At 42.0% G+C, this 17,679-nt stretch overlaps 1 protein-coding gene across 2 annotated transcripts; it reads right to left on the bottom strand.

Moving 5' to 3' along the window:
* Positions 1-7,975: 7,975 nt before the first annotated feature.
* On the bottom strand, positions 7,976-17,666 carry MPST (mercaptopyruvate sulfurtransferase). Of its 2 annotated transcripts, none has more exons than XM_051961749.1 (3): positions 17,359-17,666; positions 12,856-13,498; positions 7,976-8,696 (listed from the first exon to the last, which is right to left on the bottom strand). In XM_051961749.1, exons 2-3 carry the CDS (start codon positions 13,439-13,441, stop codon positions 8,398-8,400), a joined length of 885 nt encoding a protein of 294 aa, XP_051817709.1. In that variant the 5' UTR covers positions 13,442-13,498; positions 17,359-17,666; the 3' UTR covers positions 7,976-8,397. The 2 variants fall into 2 exon arrangements, with proteins under 2 accessions (XP_051817709.1, XP_051817708.1); XM_051961748.1 differs by lacking the exon at positions 17,359-17,666 and adding an exon at positions 15,874-16,039.
* Positions 17,667-17,679: the final 13 nt, after the last annotated feature.

Raw genomic sequence — 17,679 nt, 5'->3', positions numbered from 1 at the left:
CTTTTCCCCTCTATGCTGCTGCCCTGGCTTTCCCTTATGCCTCAAATGCCTTTTTTCCTGACTCTGCCTTTTAGAAGGCAAAGTTTCCTTCAAGACCTGGCACAAATACACATGAACCGATGCTAAGTGAAATGAGCAGAATCAGGATTTCATTATACACTTCAACAACAAGACTACATGATGATTAATTCTGATGGACGTGGCCCTCTTCAACAATGAGAGGATCCAAATCAGTTCCAACTGATCAGTAATGAAGAGAGCCAGCTACACCCAGAGAAAGAACTCTGGGAAATGAGTATGGAACACAACATAGCATTTCCACTCTGTTATCTTTTACTTGCATTTTTGTTGTTTTTCCTCCAGGTTATTTTTACCTTCTTTCTAAATCTAATCTTTGTTGTGCAGCAAGATAACCGTGTAAATATGTGTACATATATTGTATTTAACATGTACTTCAACATATTTAACATGTATTGGACTACCTGCCATATAAGGGAGGGGTTGGGGAGGAGGGGAAAAATTGGAACACAAGTTTTTGCAAGGGTCAGTGTTGAAAAATTACCCATGAATATGTTTTATATATAAAAAGCTATAATAAAAAACAAAATAAAAGACCTGGCACAAATGTTATCTCCTGTTTGAAACCTGTTCTCATCCCTCCAGAACTTTAGCTCTCCTCAAATAATACTTTGTATCAATTTGGTATTTGTGTATTATGCACACAAATACACTCATGCATACACACACACACACACATATTAAATACATGTCTCCCCTATTAGAATGTAACTTCCTGAATACAAGAATTGTTTCATTTCGGTCTTTACAACCCTCTTTGTACTTTGTGGTGCCTGGCACATAGTAGGCACTCAATAAATGCTTCCTGATTGATTTTGGCTTTTCAGTTTCACTCTCCATTCACAGTAAACTTTGTTGGTCACAGATCTAGAACTGGAAGGGAATTCATAGTCTATTGAGTCCAGTCTTTTCATGTTACAAATGAGGAAATCGAGTCCTGGAAAGATTAAGTGGCTTATTTAGAATCACACAGCTACTAAATTCTAAAACATCTTAACGATAAGTCTGGTGCCTTTATTTTATTTTTTTTTTATTTTGTGTTGACCCAATAAAATGTAAGGTCCTTGTGGGCAAGAATGGACTTTTTTTTTGGTATCCTCAGCACCTAGCATGAACCCTAACCTACCAATAATGCCAAAGAGTAAATTGATGAATGAAACGCTATCCAAAGAGTCTATTGTCGTGGTGTTTTATTTCATTGGTTAGGAAAGCCTAACTTGTCAAGAAGTAGTAATTTTGGTCTATAATTAGAGGATTTTAATCTCCTGACTCTGCCTTTATGAAGATTGTACTCAAGCCTGAAATGTGTTTCCTTCTTCCCCCCACTTTTTAGAATACTTAGCTTCCTTCAAGACCTATCACAAGCATCACATCCCACTGAAAGCTCTTCCTGATACCTCACCACCCCCAGAATGTTCTCCATGCTTTTTCCCTTTTCAAAGTACTACATATATCTATTTGAAAGTGATATTGACTGCTAGCTAGTAGAATGTAAGCTCCTTGAGGACAGACACTGGTTGGTGAATTAATTGGTTTTTATTTTGCCTTTGCATCCTCAGCAAGTAAGAGAACACTGACTTTGAGCCTTACGCCTAGTATTTCAATCTAGGAATTGCTACCCCAACCCCATCAAAATTATTGTTATTAATTGAAGTCAGAGGAATAGCTGGAGCCTTCCCCTCTAAGGTTACTGTGTATTTGGTATGTTTTGCAAACATAATTTATTCCTTTCAAAAAATAAAATAAAATAAACTATGGGTAATGAGCCCAGGTGGGGTTTGTAGAATTGTGATTTATTATCAGTAAATGTTTGATTTTTCTACCTATTTTCTATACCTATATACTTAAGACTACATAAAAATTTTTTGCAGTCACACATGCTATGTTCACTTCTTTTTTTCCAGGGTTTTTTCCCTCTCTTTCATAGCTTTTCCCTTTCACTCCGATTTTTCTCATTGATTCATAAAACAAGGCATATTATAAATAAACAAATTTAATTTTTTTTTTTTGCCATAGCAAGTGGAAAAAAGTTTTAATGAATCCTGGTCTAGGCAACACTGAGGCTGTAAGTTGGAAAGAAAATAGCAATTGGCATATAGGGATTTTTCTATTCTAATAAAATGTCAACTCTAGGGTTTCTTTCTCTCCTCAAAGCCTAGTGTAGCACTGCACACACACACTAGTGGTAGATACTTTATAAATAATTATTAGAGTGAATTGAAATATGTTACCATTTAGAACATGGCCACTGGGCCCAGGAAACCAAACCAAGGAGCGTGAGGATGTTGAAAAGGGTCCCTTTCAAAGATGTCCATGTTTCTATGAGTACTAGATGAGGAACAGGATGGAGGAAACCTTTATCTTCCAGTACCCAGCTATCTACCAAGTCATGGAAAAAGCTCCCCCATCTAACTAATGTTATCTCCAATTTGGACTCCTTTCTTACCTCCCTGGCTGCAGTTTTATCAGATCCAAGTCCCTGTGGAGTCTCAGATCAACCAGGAAGCACCTTACCCAGATTAGTCTTTCAAATGGCTCATAGGGAGGGCCCTACTAGAGCTTTGTTCATTCACCCACCCCAAGGATTTCAGATATTGGCGGGTAATTATTCTCAACACCAATAATTCTGTTCATATTTTGAGCCCTTGACAGCTTAGACCCAGCTTATCTTGGAAACCTTACTCTGCATTTGTTCCCTTCTTACATTCTATGGTAGCCAAACTGACTTTTAGGCCATTCCTTCCCCCAAAACTAAATATCTCTTCCCTTTGGAACTTTGCACATGAAATGTCTCATAGCAGAGACTAGTTCCTCCTTCACCTCACTCTCTTAGAATCCCATATTTCCTCTAAGATTTAATTCAAATATTACTTTCTACAGGAAGCATTTCCTGATTTCCTTGGCCATTACCCCTTCCACTTTTTATTTTTAATATGTTCATATTAGAAATCATAGCATATAACTATAAATATTATATATAGTTATATAAACTATATATATATATACCAAAGTTTCTTAAACCATTTTCACTCACGATGCCTTTTCACAAGAGAAATTTTTATATCACCCCAGGTATGTAAATATGAATAAACATTTACTGATAATGAATCATAATTTCATGCTCCCCACATTCAATTAGGAGACTCCATTTGAAATCATGAGTTTCTTTAATACAAGAACCTGAAAATATATATACTTATATAATACCATACATACCAAACCATATTATATTGTATTATCCATTTATCTCTGAGCTCATAGGCAGAGGTGATAAATTAGATTAGGAAAGAGGAGAGAAAAGAAAGAATGAGATAGAGACAGGGACAATGAGAGAGACAGGGAGAATGCAGAGCAACCAGGAAAGAACATTCTTTGCTTCTCCCGCCCCCCAATATCAGTTTATTTATAATAAGAAATCTTTTGAACTCTGAAAGGTCACCATGGTGCTCCAAGAAAAACAAATGAATAATTTGTTTTCAGGAATTATACAAGTTCCTCTTCTACTTTTTCTTCATTCTCTCCTACTTCCCCACCTGTTTAGCTTCCTCCATTCCTTCCTACTTTTTTTCTTTTTAATTTTTTTTTTACAATTTTACAATACAATTGAGTATTTCATTTTTCCAATTAATTACATATAAAGACGATTTTCAGCATTCATTTTTGTAAGATTTGAGTTCCTTTTTTTTTTCTCCCTGCCTCCCTTATCTTCTTTCTCCCTAAACAGCAAGCGATCTGATATATGATACATGGGAAAGAACTTTCGAAAACATCCATGATTAAAGGGTCAGGATAAAGAATGAGTAAACTGGTGAAGCTGATAAGAGGAAAAACAAAACAGAACAAGTATCCCAGGAGCCAAAGATCAAAGGGAAGCCAGATGGCTGAAGAGCCAAAAGAGATCTCAGAGGACAGTTAGATTAACCCTTTGATTTACATGTGAAGAAATTGAGACCTCCCGGAGGGAGGATAAGTGATTTGCTTAAGAGAAGTAAGTGCTTTGAAATGAACCCCATCTTTCTGCTTTCAGAGCCAATTTTTTTGTTTTGTTTTGTTTTATATCTATCATGCTGGACAGTATCCAGTGGGCAACAAAGCGAGAATCTGCAGAAATGTCAAGGAGAAAGAGGGCTAATTAAGGCGGATGGATAATGTCAAGGGACATGTTGGCTTTGCCTGCTAAGAGAATGTCAAATTCTTTGGAAAGCGAAAGTGTAGTCAAGTGATGAGGTCAGAGGTCATATTATTATGGAGCTAAGGAGAGTGGGAAGTGAGGAAGCAGAGACTGAAGGTCTAAGTGGACTTTTCTCAGGAGAATGGTTGGAAAAGGAAAGAAAAAAAAGAGGTGATAACTTGAGAAGATGGCAGAGAAAATTGTCTTACGGTTGGGGAAAACCTGAGGACGTGTTTAGGTGGTCCCTACAACTGAGAAGCAGCATGACTTTAGAGATTGAGGGCTGGTCTTAGGATGTGAAAATCTGGGTTCAAATTTGGATCTCATGAATACGCGTTATGTTACTCTGGGCAAGGCACTCTTTACTCCTCAAAGGATTATAAGATTATAAATTTCAGAGTTGTCAACCTGTGTTTCCTTATTTATTATATTATATTCTTATCCAGGATTTCCTTCTAAAAATGATAACACAGTGAGGAGGAAATAGGGGGAAGAAACAAGCATTTATTAATCACCTACTATGTGCAAGGCATTAAATTAAACACTATAAGCATAAACTGATTTGATCCTTAAAACAAGCCTAGGAGACGGGTGCTACTGTTAAATGAATTTGACAGTTGAGGAAACGAAGGCGGTGAGTAAAAGATTTGCCCAAGTTCACTCAATTAGAAACTATTTGAGGTCAGATGTGAATTTAGCTCTCAAGATTCAGTATTCTATCCACTGTGCCACCTAGTCATAATTCCTATTTCTAGATTTCTATTTTCCAATCACTGGCCCCCTAACCTGAATTTGAAGATTATCCAGTAATTGAAGCAGCTATGTGGTGCAGTAGATAGACTGGCAGCTCTGGAGTTGGAAAAGCTCATCTTCCTGAGTTGGAATCTGACGACTTACTAGCTATGTGACCCTGGGCAAGTTAGCCTCATCCTGTTTGCCTCAGTTTCCTCATCTGTAAAATGAGCTGTAGAAGCAAAGGCAAATTGCTCCCAGGTGGGAAATCTCAAATGGGGTCATGAAGAGTCAGACATGACCGAACTATTGTTCTACTACTAATTTCCATTTCATTTGGAGGCAGATGTAATTCTTGGGAAACGTTTTTCTTTTTTAGGATACATTGAAGGGAGTGATATATCGAGTTGGCAGTGGGGAAGAGGGCAATACTCAGAATGTTATGCCACAGTTCTCTTTTATTGTCCTGACTCAGTTTCCCTAAGTGTTTTGCCTCAGTTTATAATTGTAGAATATTTGATAAGGATAAAAGATCTTATGTTTTGGAATATCAGAATGCCTCTCCCCATCCCAAGCTATCAGAATATCAGATACCGTCTTATAAAGATGCCTCCCCCATTATATCACCCCTCTCCAGAGGCTCACCCCACCCTGTCATAGTCCAATTCCTGCTTTCGACCCCCTAACTCTGCCCCTGCCTCAGTCTACCCTGAGTCTGAGCCATGTGTACATAAGTCATTGAGAACTCTGTTTGCTGGATTCTTGGGAGACGATCGTCTCATTCAGCCCTGGGACCAAACCATGGATCCATCTGGTCCCAGTAAATCTCTCCATTTAATAAATTATCAAATACTCTCTAATCTCTATCTTGCCTCAGTTTCTCTGGCATTACAAGACAACAAAGCGTCCTGTAGAAGTTCAAGTTCTCTAAGATGTAACTAGAATGTGGAGTGCCTGGGGTTTATGAATTCTCAAAAGGATGTGGTTCTCAAAAGAACCACACTGCAGAAAAGATAGCCGAGAAGCAGCCACAAAATCTTTTCCCCAGGTACTTCTAGAACAGAAAAGGAAGAAGGGGCAGAAAATAAGAAATGAAGGAGAGGTAGGAGATGCCACAAATAAGGAGGCAGAATTTATCCCTCGTCTCTCCTCCAAGCTGACCTCCCTGCCCCATTCCAGCCAACATACCGCCAAGGCTTAGGTCCTGTCAGCTCCAATCTAGGACAGCATAGGCACTTAAGAACAAATAAAAAAGAATACAGTATATTGGAAGAATTCTGGAATTAGTCAGGAAAATCTCAGGTTCAAGTTCTGGGCCAGGGTCCACCCTCCAACCTCAGTTTCCTCAGCAGTAAAACAGAAAATACTTGTTTCTTCTCTAGAAAGGTTATATAGAAAAGTGGGAATTATTTCCTGCACATCAGAAAACTTTTATTTCAGCAATCAAGCAACAAGCATTTATAAAGTGCCATGTACTAGAAACACCCTCCCCCCAAAATGAAGCAGCTTTCTTTATTGAATTCTATCAAGAAGATTTTTTGGCTATCACCTTCATTTCTAAATATGTCCCTACACCCCTCCAATACCCAAAGAACCAACCCCACTAACAGTATTTTGATACTCAAATTTAAGATATTTGTAGAGCTTTTTGCAAACCTTAAAGTACTATATAATACCAGCTATTGTTATTATCCTTCCATTCACTGGGCTTCCAATCTGGCGATGACTTTATTCCCTGAACCAGCATTCTGGAGATCTCAAAGTTTATCAAGCAGTATTGGAGTATGTGAGTAAATATTTAACAACCAGGCTGGAGGAGGAAAAAAAAAAATGCAGGATGCACCATTAAGACTGTAATATTAACATTTAAGTTGAGGCAATCAATAAGTCAACCCTGACTTATAGTGATTGCCAACTTCTAAGATATAAATGCTCACACTGAAAATAATCAAGAACTAAGAGGTGATTAGGCCCAATTCCAGCCTATCTCTCACAATAAGGAAATCTATGAATCCCCAGAGCGGGGTGGGGGAAGCAAGGTACTCAGCCCAGCCTTTGAAGGTCAGGAGACTCATGAAAGATGAGAGCCCATTGGCCAAAGGCAGGTGGTGATTTGAAATGGTTCCTAGTGAAGTTGCTTCTTCAAGAGTTGACTAACTCAGAAAGGCCCAAAGACTTGAGTATTATCCTAATGCTTAAGAATGAGAAGTATTAGAGCCAAGAACTCATAATTTCAAAGATTTTGGACCATTTTTGAATCTACCACCTTTGAAAGGGCTTAGCAATTTCGTACCCATCCCCATCCCTATCTATCAATTTTAAAGAATTTCCAAATGGTTTTTATAATGAAAAAAAGTCACTTGTAGCTAGGAAGGCTTGGCTTTGAATCCTATCCCATTCACTTATTAGTAGGAAAGTCACTAAAGCTCTCTAGGTCACAATATCTCATCTGGGAAAAAAGGGCTATTGGTTTTGGTGATGTGTGAATGACCGAGTTAAGCAGTACTAGTTTTCTTATCTTTGCCTGGCAAACGAAGAAACCGAGGCAGGATTTGAGAAGAATTAACTCTGAAAGTGAGGGATAAACCCTGATTCTCCACTTAAAACTCTTCCCTTGTATTCTCTCCTCTTCACCACTTCTTTAAAATTGTATTGGTAAGATCTCACAGCTGGAATTCAAGTCCAAGTCTTCTGAACCATCCTAAAATCTTCATAATTTCATAGAATGGATTTTTTTTTTATTTCAGAAAAATCCCCTCCTCACAATGGGTTGAAACTGGCCCACTAGGACTATCGTCAGTACTTAGTTCAATACTTGTAAGGGTTTAATTTCATTCATTAAGGTAGTTTTCTTACCCCTTTAATTTATGAAGTTCCCTGAGGAGAATGGTTTTTCCTGAAGCCCTTGAAGATTCACTCTGCCCACACCCACAGTGCCTCACCCACTATGGTTTTCAGAGATTAGTTTCAAACAGGAAAAAATGGGTGGCTGTATAGAAAGATTAAATGTTTCTTATTTATTGACAAAAAAAGATAGGAGGAGGTAGTGTGGTGATCAACAAGCTAAATTTCAGAGGGCCATATTTGGAGCCCCCTTTCCCCCCATTCCCCACTTCAATCAACCAATTAGATCCCTTCACCCTTGTCAAAAAGTACCCTCTATACTCCTTCCCCCTTTTAACGGATAGCATTTATCTCAGAATCAGAACATATTTTCAATGGCCTCCCAGAGGGAGGAAAGGAGGGAGTGTGTGCCATGCAGGCCACACCTTGAGAATAAAAAAAAAAAAAAAAATGAAATTTGGCCACTGTATTTAAAAAAGACTTAAGAAAACTGTTGGGTTGGGCTACTCCCCATGTTGGGGTGGTAAAGGCTGGTGACCAGGGAGCAGGGAAGGCCCCTGCTTGCTCCCGACTCAGACAGTTTTGCCTCTGCCCTCCGAGACAATATCCTCAGGCCGGGCCCTCATGTACCACTCCACCCAGGCTCCGTCATAGATGGCCACATCAGGTTTGCCACAGAGATAAGCACCCAGGGCTACTTGGCAGGCGGTGACGCCTGAACCACAGGTTGCCACCAGGGGCTTCGACAGGTCCACCTTCTTCTCCTGGAACAGTCTTTGGATGGCGTCAGCGTTTTTCTGCAGGCCTTTTTCAGTCAGGAAGTCAAGGAAGGGGATGTTGAAGGAGCCAGGGATGTGGCCAGGTTCAATGCCTAAAGGAGGAAAAGAGGTTTTCAGTGGAAGATGGGAGGATAAGAAAAAAAAAAAATCAGAGGAGCTGGGTTGTAATCCCGACTGTATACCTCAATGCTTAGCAGTGTCTGACATATAGCAGACACTTAATAAATGGTCACTGATTGATTGACCAACTCCCTAACCCTGTTTCCTAATCTATAAAATGAGGCAGCCAAGATTATAAGGTCATAAATCTATAGCTGGAAGGAACTTCATTGGTCACTTAATCCCATTTGTTCCTTTTCTGGATGAAGAAACAGGCTAGGATAGTTGATTAACTGGCCTATGGACAAACAAGTCACAGGGATGATACATCAAGAACTGGAAAGGGATCAAGAGATTCTTTATTCCACCCCTTCTTTTGTGGATGTGAGAAGCTAAGTGGCTTTCCTAGAGTCACAGAGATAATAATTGACAGGAAGCAGGTTTTGAATTCAGGTCCTCTGACTTAAGAGCCAGCAAGAGCAATCTTTCCATTGTACCACATTGCCTGTCCTATGGAAAAGAAAGAACTTAGTAAATTACCTTCTAACTCTAGTTCTGGATCCTAAAATAAAATCTGAGGGGAGATTGTGAAGAAAAAAGGGCATGGATAAATCGGGGAATGGCTGAACAAGTTGTAGCATAGCATTTTGCTTTAAGAAATAACAAGCAGGATGTTCTCAGAAATCTGAGAAGACTCAATATGAACTGATGTAAAGTGAAAGATGCAAAACAAGGAGAACATTGTACACAGTAACAGCAACAGTGTAACAATGAACAACTGTGAATGATTTAGCTACTCTGATCAAGACCAAAGACAACCCCAAAAGACTTATGATAAAAAAAAATGCTACACACTTCAGGAGAACTCTGAATGGAGATTGAAAGGTTTTTTTGTTTTTTAATGCTTTATCCTTATTGTTTTATTTTGCTTGTGCTTTCTTTCACAACATGGGTAAAATGGGAGTGTTTTGCATGATCTTACATGTATAAACAAAATTAAATTGCTTGCCTTCTCAAGGATGGGAATGAGGCAGGAAGGAGAAAATTTGGAACTTAATTTTTAAAATATTGTTAAAAAAGGAACGACTAGATGGTACAGTGGATAGAGCACCAGCCCTGAAATCAGGAGACCCTGAATTCAAATGTCATCTCAGATACTTAACACCACTTCCTAGCGACGTGGCTCTGGGCAAGTCACTTAACCCCAACTGCCTCAGCAAAATAATAACAATACATTGTTAAAAAATGTTTAAGAATAAAAATATTTAATTAGAAAATATTTAACAAAATAAAAAATGAACACAACCTGGTAAAGGAGCAAACTGGCTAAGTGGTCAAGATGAGAACATTAAGGTAGGAAGAGACCTAAAGTCCTATTTCTTCTACTTGCATCCCCTTTGATAGTTTACAATGATAAGTAAACATCTAGACAAGAGAAGGGAATTTATTAAACTCCAATAGGTCTTAGATGTCAGATCTAAGTTCAGTACTCATTGAAAGTCCATTTCCCTACACAAGAGATCAGATCACAAGCCTGCAGAGGTAAGAGGACTCAGGAGGAGTTGCTTAGGGGGAAGCTATTCTCATCTAAGATTGAAGGACTAATAAGAGATGATGGGATACGTATATAATAGCCCAAAGAATCAGAGTTGGAAGAATCTTAGCGGTCCCCCAAATCAACTAATGATGAAGCAGCAACCTCAATTCCAACATTCAGGGCCAGCAACCATTTAAACATCCATTTGCTTTAAAAGCTCAGAGAGGGCCCGAGGGCTAAGGAGATACAGCCCCACGGTCTGTTCATTGAATGGAAAAGTAGCCAGGTAATGAATGGGGCAATAAGTGCCAGGAATCTAGAACCACGCCTTCCTAGCTGTCCATTCCTTTTCTGATTATTTCCCCAATTCCCCCAAACTGAGGATGAAGTTTGCCAATTACCCACACCACAGGATTGTAGCGAGGCCGAATCAGTATTTAGTAGTGCCTCAGGAAACAACTGTGACCCTTCCCTATGTCCCTAGTACCCAAGTCCCAAGTACCTGGCTCAGAGAAATGGTTATAATGATTAATGTTATAAATTATAGTAATTGACAATAAATAATAGCTAATAGACATAGGACTTTAGAGTTTCCGTTGCTCTTTATGTTTATTTAATTCATTTGAAACTCAGGTCAACAAGACAAATATTTTAATTGCTATCCTTATCCCTCTTGGGATTATTGGGAGGATCAAATAAGATAATATTTGTAAAAGGGCTCACATAGTATTATGGCACATAGATGCACGTAGATGAGTGACTCTGGAAGGGTCTGCTAGTGGTAAACTGGAACAATCCAAAAAACTTTTTAATTATGGGCCAGAAAGTCTGTCTCCCCTCAGGATCAATCCAGCCATTAAAAAACCCCAACAACTTATATTTGGGGTTATCAAGATACAGAGGGCATGGGGACAACTCCACCCCCCAATTCCAGAAACTCTTTGGACCCAAGCTCCCTTTCTTGGCCATCATTGCCTTCTAAGTGATGACAAATCCTTTCAGAATATAAGCTTCTTGAGGGCAGAAGTTATTTCCTTTACATCGTCGCATCCCAGATTCTTTGCTGCCGGTCCAGATTAGGATCAATCAATGTTCAGCTATTTTTCCATACCCATTTTACAAATAAGAAAATCATAGCTCTGAGTGACTTAAGGCAGGTAAAACCAAGAATACTAGAAATAACTTTGCTTCTTCTAGGGTCTGAGTTCAAATTCTAGTTCTTTAAACCTGGGCAGCTAAGGGGTGCCATAGTGCATAGAGCATCAGGTTTGGAGGCAGGAAGACTCATTTTTCTGAGTTCAAATATGGCTTCTGACACTCTATGTGACCTTAGGAGAGTCACTTAACCCTGCCTGCCTCAATTTCCTTATTTGTAAAAAGAACTGGAGAAAGACCCGGCAAATCACTCCAGCTTATCTGCCAAGAAAACCCCAAATGAGGTCACACAGAGTCAGACACGACTCAGCAACTTACAACTTGAGACTTTGGCCAAATCTTATCATCTCTCCAAGCTTGAGTTTCCCTATCTGCAAAATGAGGATAATAGCTCCTCCTCCATAGGGTTGTTAGGAGCTAATGGATATAAAGTTATAAAAATGGGGGTTATTCTCATTATTAGCACTGTTGCTTTTGTCCTTCTCTCACACTGAAGCTGTTTCCCTCATTCTGTCTCCCATGTTCCTCAGAGCATTTCCCAGCACCCTGGCCCCAGTAGGGCAATTATATGTTCTAGCAAGGGGTGGAGACCACAAAGCAGGAAAATCCACAGTGAGCCAGTGGCTCCCTCCTACTGTTTTCACCCACTCCCCTAGTTCAGAGCAAACAAGCCTCCCATTACATACAGCAATCCTGGCCCAAGGCAAGAACATTCCACCACTTCAGCTAAAAATTTTAGGCTTGCAACTCACTTTATGACATCTTATTTGTGGAGATGGAGGAATGATAAAAGGATGTATTATGGGAAGGGGAGATCTGGGTGGAGCCCAACTGGAACAACACTTGAAGGCAAATGGGACTTTTCAGAAGCACTTGGACTCAGCAATAATTTAAAAAATTGTAGGCGGTCTTTCAAGGTCCCTTTCCAGTTTCAAATAAATGATCCCATGCCATTTTCCCTCTTTGGAACAAATTTTCTTACCTGTAAAATGACAGGGCTAGATTTGAAAGCCCTTTCAGCTTCAGAACCATGAATCTACAGCTGATTTTGACTGGGATTTGGAGGGGAAAAGGGAATTTTGGAAATCCTCTAAGATACCATGTAATATTGTGAAAAGAGTAATAAAACTTGGAGTTCGAGCAGCTGGATTCAAATCCCAGTGTTTCCTTTTTACTGCTTCTGTGTGATCTTGGGCAAGTTGGACCAGTGGAGTATGAGGGCCTTTACAATTTTAAACTTAGGAACCTGGCCCAATCCCGCTCCCTTCCACCCCCATTTTACAAGAGAATACTGAAGAGCAGATTGGAGAAGAGAGTTTGGTTATGATTACCCAGGCAGGAAGGAGAGCTGAGATTTGATTTCACATCCTGTGACTGGGATCCTCAAGTTGGGACTTTATACCCCCCCACACACCCCCAGCCCCATAGTTATATTATAACTAGTGCCTTGGTTCTATTACCTTCTCGGGGCTCTGGCTCCACACCCTTGAATCGCCCTTCAACGCGAGCATCTATGACCTGGAACTGGCGCGATTCAATGTTATCTTTCATGTCTTCGTAGGTCTTCACAAACAAAGGGTTGAGGGTGGCGTGGAACTCTGCTTGAATCGGGCGGGCCTTGCCAGAGCTCAGGGGATACCCCTCTCGCTTCCAGTTCCTTAACCCTCCATCCAGCAGTGAGACGGTATCGTGCCCAAAGGCCCTGAACATCCACCATACTCGGGGGGCGGAGAAGAGGCCCTGATCGCTGGCGTCGTACACCACCACGTGGGTGCCGTTCCCCACCCCCAGCTTGCCAACATACTCGGCAAAGTCTGCGGGGCTGGGCAGCATGTGGTCATAGGGGGAGGTCCGGTCACTGCAGAAGTCAATGTCAAAGAAGGCTGCTCCGGGGATGTGAGCCTGCTCAAACTCCTGCCGGGGGTCTCGGTTCATCTTGGGCAGGTACCACGAGGCATCTAGAAGCCTCAGGGGCTGGGACGCCTTCAAGGACTTAGCCACCCAGTTGGCTGATACCAGAGCTCTGAAGAGGGATCCTGCCGCCATGATGCTTGGCTTCTGGCCAGCTTCTGTCTGACTAGAGGCCTCCTGGGACCTTCCAGACTAGGTAAAGAGAGAGGAATCAATCACTAGGAGCTGGAAGGTGGATAAAATACAAAGGAATCAATTTGTAATGAGATTTCAAGAGCCAGGGAGAGCAGAACAAAGGGAGAGGAGGGAAGAAGGGAGGAGAGAAGAAGGGAGGGGGAAAGGCGGGAGGAGCGGTCAGAGTCCAGTAAAAACACTACAAGCAAACAACTGGCTTCAATGAACACAGAATACTCATTTAGCAAAGTCACCCAGTCCCACGCCATTGGTCTAGGCAATTGTCTGGAGATAAGGGTATCAAGTCACGTATGTTAACTGGGGCAGATCGCAGCTCTGGAGCCCAAAGGGTCACCGAGTGCAAAGTTTTCATGTCTCGAGTGAGGGAAACTGAGGCTCACTCAGAGAGGCAAAGTAACTTACCCGAGAAAGGTAATCTGAACTCAGATCCTGATTCCAAAATCAACCTTCCTTTCCCTGCGCTACACCCTAGCGGGCAAGCTGTTTGGGTTCGAAAGCAGGATTCCATGGACCATATTAGTTCTATATCGTGGGTAGGCAGGCCCAGAATCTTTCCCTCCCAGTGTGTCATAATGGCAAGAGAGTGTGATCCCTTGGACACTGGGGTTCCCGAGACTAGACACATCCACTCCCAGAATTCCTGTTTGGGGTAGAAAGAATTCCATGGATCACACTGGCTCTATACGGAGAGTGGGTGTGATCTCCCAGACATTGGGGCCTAGACTAGACACATCCACTCCCTAGCAATTCCTTGGCACATTTCCACAAGTAATAACTTATCAAATGCTGTGCAGCCATTTCTTATCGGAGACACGACTAGACTGGCCATTGCAGTCTAGACTGTACACATGAGCGAAGCAGCCTTGCCAATGTCCTTCTGAATGGCAACCATGTACCCTAAAACATCCAGTCCTTTCTCTGTCACCACCTCCCATCATCCACTTGGGGGACTGTAGGCAAATCCTTTCTCTCTAGGGCTGTTTTTATAAATCGAGAGGATCTAAATGATCAATGACTTCCAAGACCCCCTCAGACAATGTTGCGTCTACATTTCTAATTCCGACACCTTCTGTTCTGATGTTCTTGCCCTCACTGACAGTGCTCCCAGTGCTGATATTTTAAGTTCTAATGACCCTCGACACAATTCGGTCAGATACCCCAAGAATCCATTGAAAGTCTACTAAGAAGTAAAATGGTGTAGTGGGTAGACAGTAAGAACCAGGAAAACCTGGCTAATACTGGGGTGATGCTGGACAAGTCACTTTCTTCATATTCCCAGGTGTCTTTCTAAGACTACAAGATATTGAGAGATAAAGACAATCATAATGAACAATAACAGTAACAGCTAGCTTTTATATAGTGATTACTAGTGCTGAGAACACTTTATGATTTCATTTCATTTTCACAAAGCCCTGGGAAAAAGGTACCACCACTATTATCCCCATTTTACAGATGAGGAAACTGAGGCAAACAAAAGGTGTAAAGTGAGTGGATTTGAATTATGAGAGAGGAGGTTTCCTTAGAATTCTCTATATCAAAGAAATCACATCTTTATTAAATTGGGGGAGGAGGGGGGTTGAGGGGGAACATCTGGAGGAAGAGATAAAGAGCACTAGCTGACTTTGGAGTCAGGGGATCTGAGTTCATATTCTACCTTTTTAATATCTGTATGATTTAGGCTATGTCACTTGAACAGTATGAACCTCAAATGCCTCCCCCCCACTTTTGTAAAATGATAGTTGAACCCGATAACCCTAGAGGTTCCTTCAAACCCTCCTATGACTGCCATTCAAATTCCAAGTTTATTCATTCCTTGTGTGACCTCAGGCTGAGTCATTTCCCTAATGACTAGTGACCAGAATAATAATAATAATAATAATAACAAAAACCACGGTGTTTTACATATACTATCTTAGACCCTCACAACAACCATGAGGTAAACACTATTATCTCCATTTTACAAGTGAAGAAACTTCTGAGATAAAGGTATTTGCTGGGAATTACACAGAACTGAGTATTTAAGACAGTATTCAAACTCAAGATTGTATGAGCAGAGTCCATTCTATGTTAGTTACAGGAAATAGAAAAAAGTAAATGAAAATCAAAAGCAACCGACCTGTGGTAGCCCCTATTCTGAAGGACATGTGTGTATGCATGTGTCTATATACACAGATATGTGGATGAATAAATACATTTTTAAAAATTAAATGCAATTAAAAAAAAAATCGAATCTATGGTTTCTTTGGTGTAGGGGGCTCCTGGTAAGCAATCTCACTCCACTACCACACATCCACACCTGCCCAAATACAAACCACACACAAACATCAAAAGCTGTTTGTTGGGAGAGGGAGCAATCATAGGAAAGATGGTACCTGAACTTCCTCAGCCATGTACAGCTCCTAGATCAGCTCAGTGTCCCTTCCTGGTAGGATTCTCAGGAAGTCTGGATTTTGCTCTCCGCTTCCTTATTAAGGATGGTCAGGAAAGGTGAGCCTAAGTTTAGCCAACACCACCTACACACCCAGGTATATCTTCTTTCTCAAAAAGTAGGTAAAAGAGTAAGGGAGTTTCAGAACCAGGACTGGAACCCAGGATTTCAAAACCACCATCCCAGACATAGGAGCTGTTTGATTTGTTTTTAATTTTTGAATGGAACAGACCATAGAGAGAGACCAGATTTTGACCCATAAAGGAAATTGAAGCTAAGGGAAAAGCAAACTAGAATTTGAATTCGGATCTTTTGACTGGGAAGCCTGTGGGATAATTTCTTAGAATCCAGGATTAGAGCTAAAGAGGTCCCAAAGGGTGATGTAGGTCAACTACCTCACTTTACAGGTAAGGAAACGGACCCAGAAGTAACTTGCCGAGTGTTCCGTTGCTGCAGCACTAAACACAAAATCTGAAAGGGAGAAATGACCTCAGAGGTGGATCTACAAATGAGGAAACTGAGGCTCAAGAAGGAGGTTCAGGCGTGGACCCCAACCTTCTGCATCTTTTCTTGGCTATCACAGGAAGAACCCCAGGGCTTATGTGGTTGGGAATCACTCGTTGAGCCTCTCTCGAGAGGGAGTTGCTGGTGCTGATAGTGTCCAGTGGATTATGAGTTTATTTTGGAAGTCCCCAATGTCTTAGAGAGCATCTAGCCCGGACCCCATTTTACGCAGTAGGCAAAGCTGAAGCTCAACTAATTATCACAGTATTTTCCAAGTCCCAAAGGTCTTAAGAGAGCATCTAGGCTGGTCCCCATTTTACAGAGGGGGAAAAGCTGAACCTCAGAGAGGTCACCTGATTAGCCCAAGGTCACAGAGCTCAAGTAATAGGGCAAAGGTACTTTGCGAAGTGGGACAGGGCCTCAGGCTCCCAAGTCAGAGTTCCCCGCCTCTGAAAAGGGCTGCCCCGGAGTGTCTCTGGACAAACACTACACTGAGTTTAGTCCCGGGACGGACCCTGTGAGTCCCTCAAACACCTCTAAAGTATATGGGCATGGGGGTCGTTCTGCGCTCCCCTCAGGGCTTCCGGTTACTCCCCCCATGGCCAGTCGTGTTCTACCGCGGAGGGGAGCCCCGCAAAAGACTCCCCTTTCCCTCCCGCACTGAGCTCACACACGTCCGGCTCCTTTTCCCAGCCGGCACTCCACAGCTGCCCCTGGTCAGGCGCCAGAGCCCCCAGGGCTCTCCCATTACCCCGGGGCCAGAGGCTCGGAGGTTCTGGCACCTTGGACAGGGGTGCGGGCTAGGCGTCCTTCCCCCAGGAGCAGGGGCCATACGGGATGAAGGGAAGGAGAGGAGAGGGGGCATCTGAGGGGCCGAGGAAAGAGTAGGGGGCCCAGCACCCAACCCACACACGTCTTCACTCACCGAGGCACGAGCCGGCCCAGGCTGGCTGCTTCTCCGCCCCTTCTCCTGCGACGGCGACGCCAATGGGCTGGGCCTGGAGCGCAGGAAGGAGGGATCCCAGGGCCGGGCTAGCGGCGAGGGAGGGACTGAGGCAGGCTGGGAGGGAGGCAGGGCCCTTACAAGGGCTTCCCTTTTTGAACTCGCTAACTTTATTGAGCCGGGGAGAGAGAGGGAGTGGCAAGAGGCAGGCCAGCGAGGGGCGTGTTGGGGAGGGAGACACTGGCTAGTCCGGCGACCCGGGCCCTCTTGGATCAGAAGGAAAACAAGAGGGAACTGATCCAA

Source organism: Antechinus flavipes, chromosome 5 (genome assembly GCF_016432865.1).
Source record: "Antechinus flavipes isolate AdamAnt ecotype Samford, QLD, Australia chromosome 5, AdamAnt_v2, whole genome shotgun sequence".
Lineage (NCBI taxonomy): Eukaryota > Metazoa > Chordata > Mammalia > Dasyuromorphia > Dasyuridae > Antechinus > Antechinus flavipes.
Note: the sequence above shows the minus strand (reverse complement) of the source record. Positions and strands in the feature narration are given on the sequence as shown.

What these genes read in the sequence shown, in the direction of transcription:
- MPST (XM_051961748.1), bottom strand. An exon ending in GGAGCCAGAGCCCCGAGAAG is followed by an intron (nt 8,697 to 12,855) that starts GTAATAGAACCA and finishes TTCCTCCTTTAG; the next exon opens with GCATTGAACCTGGCCACATC.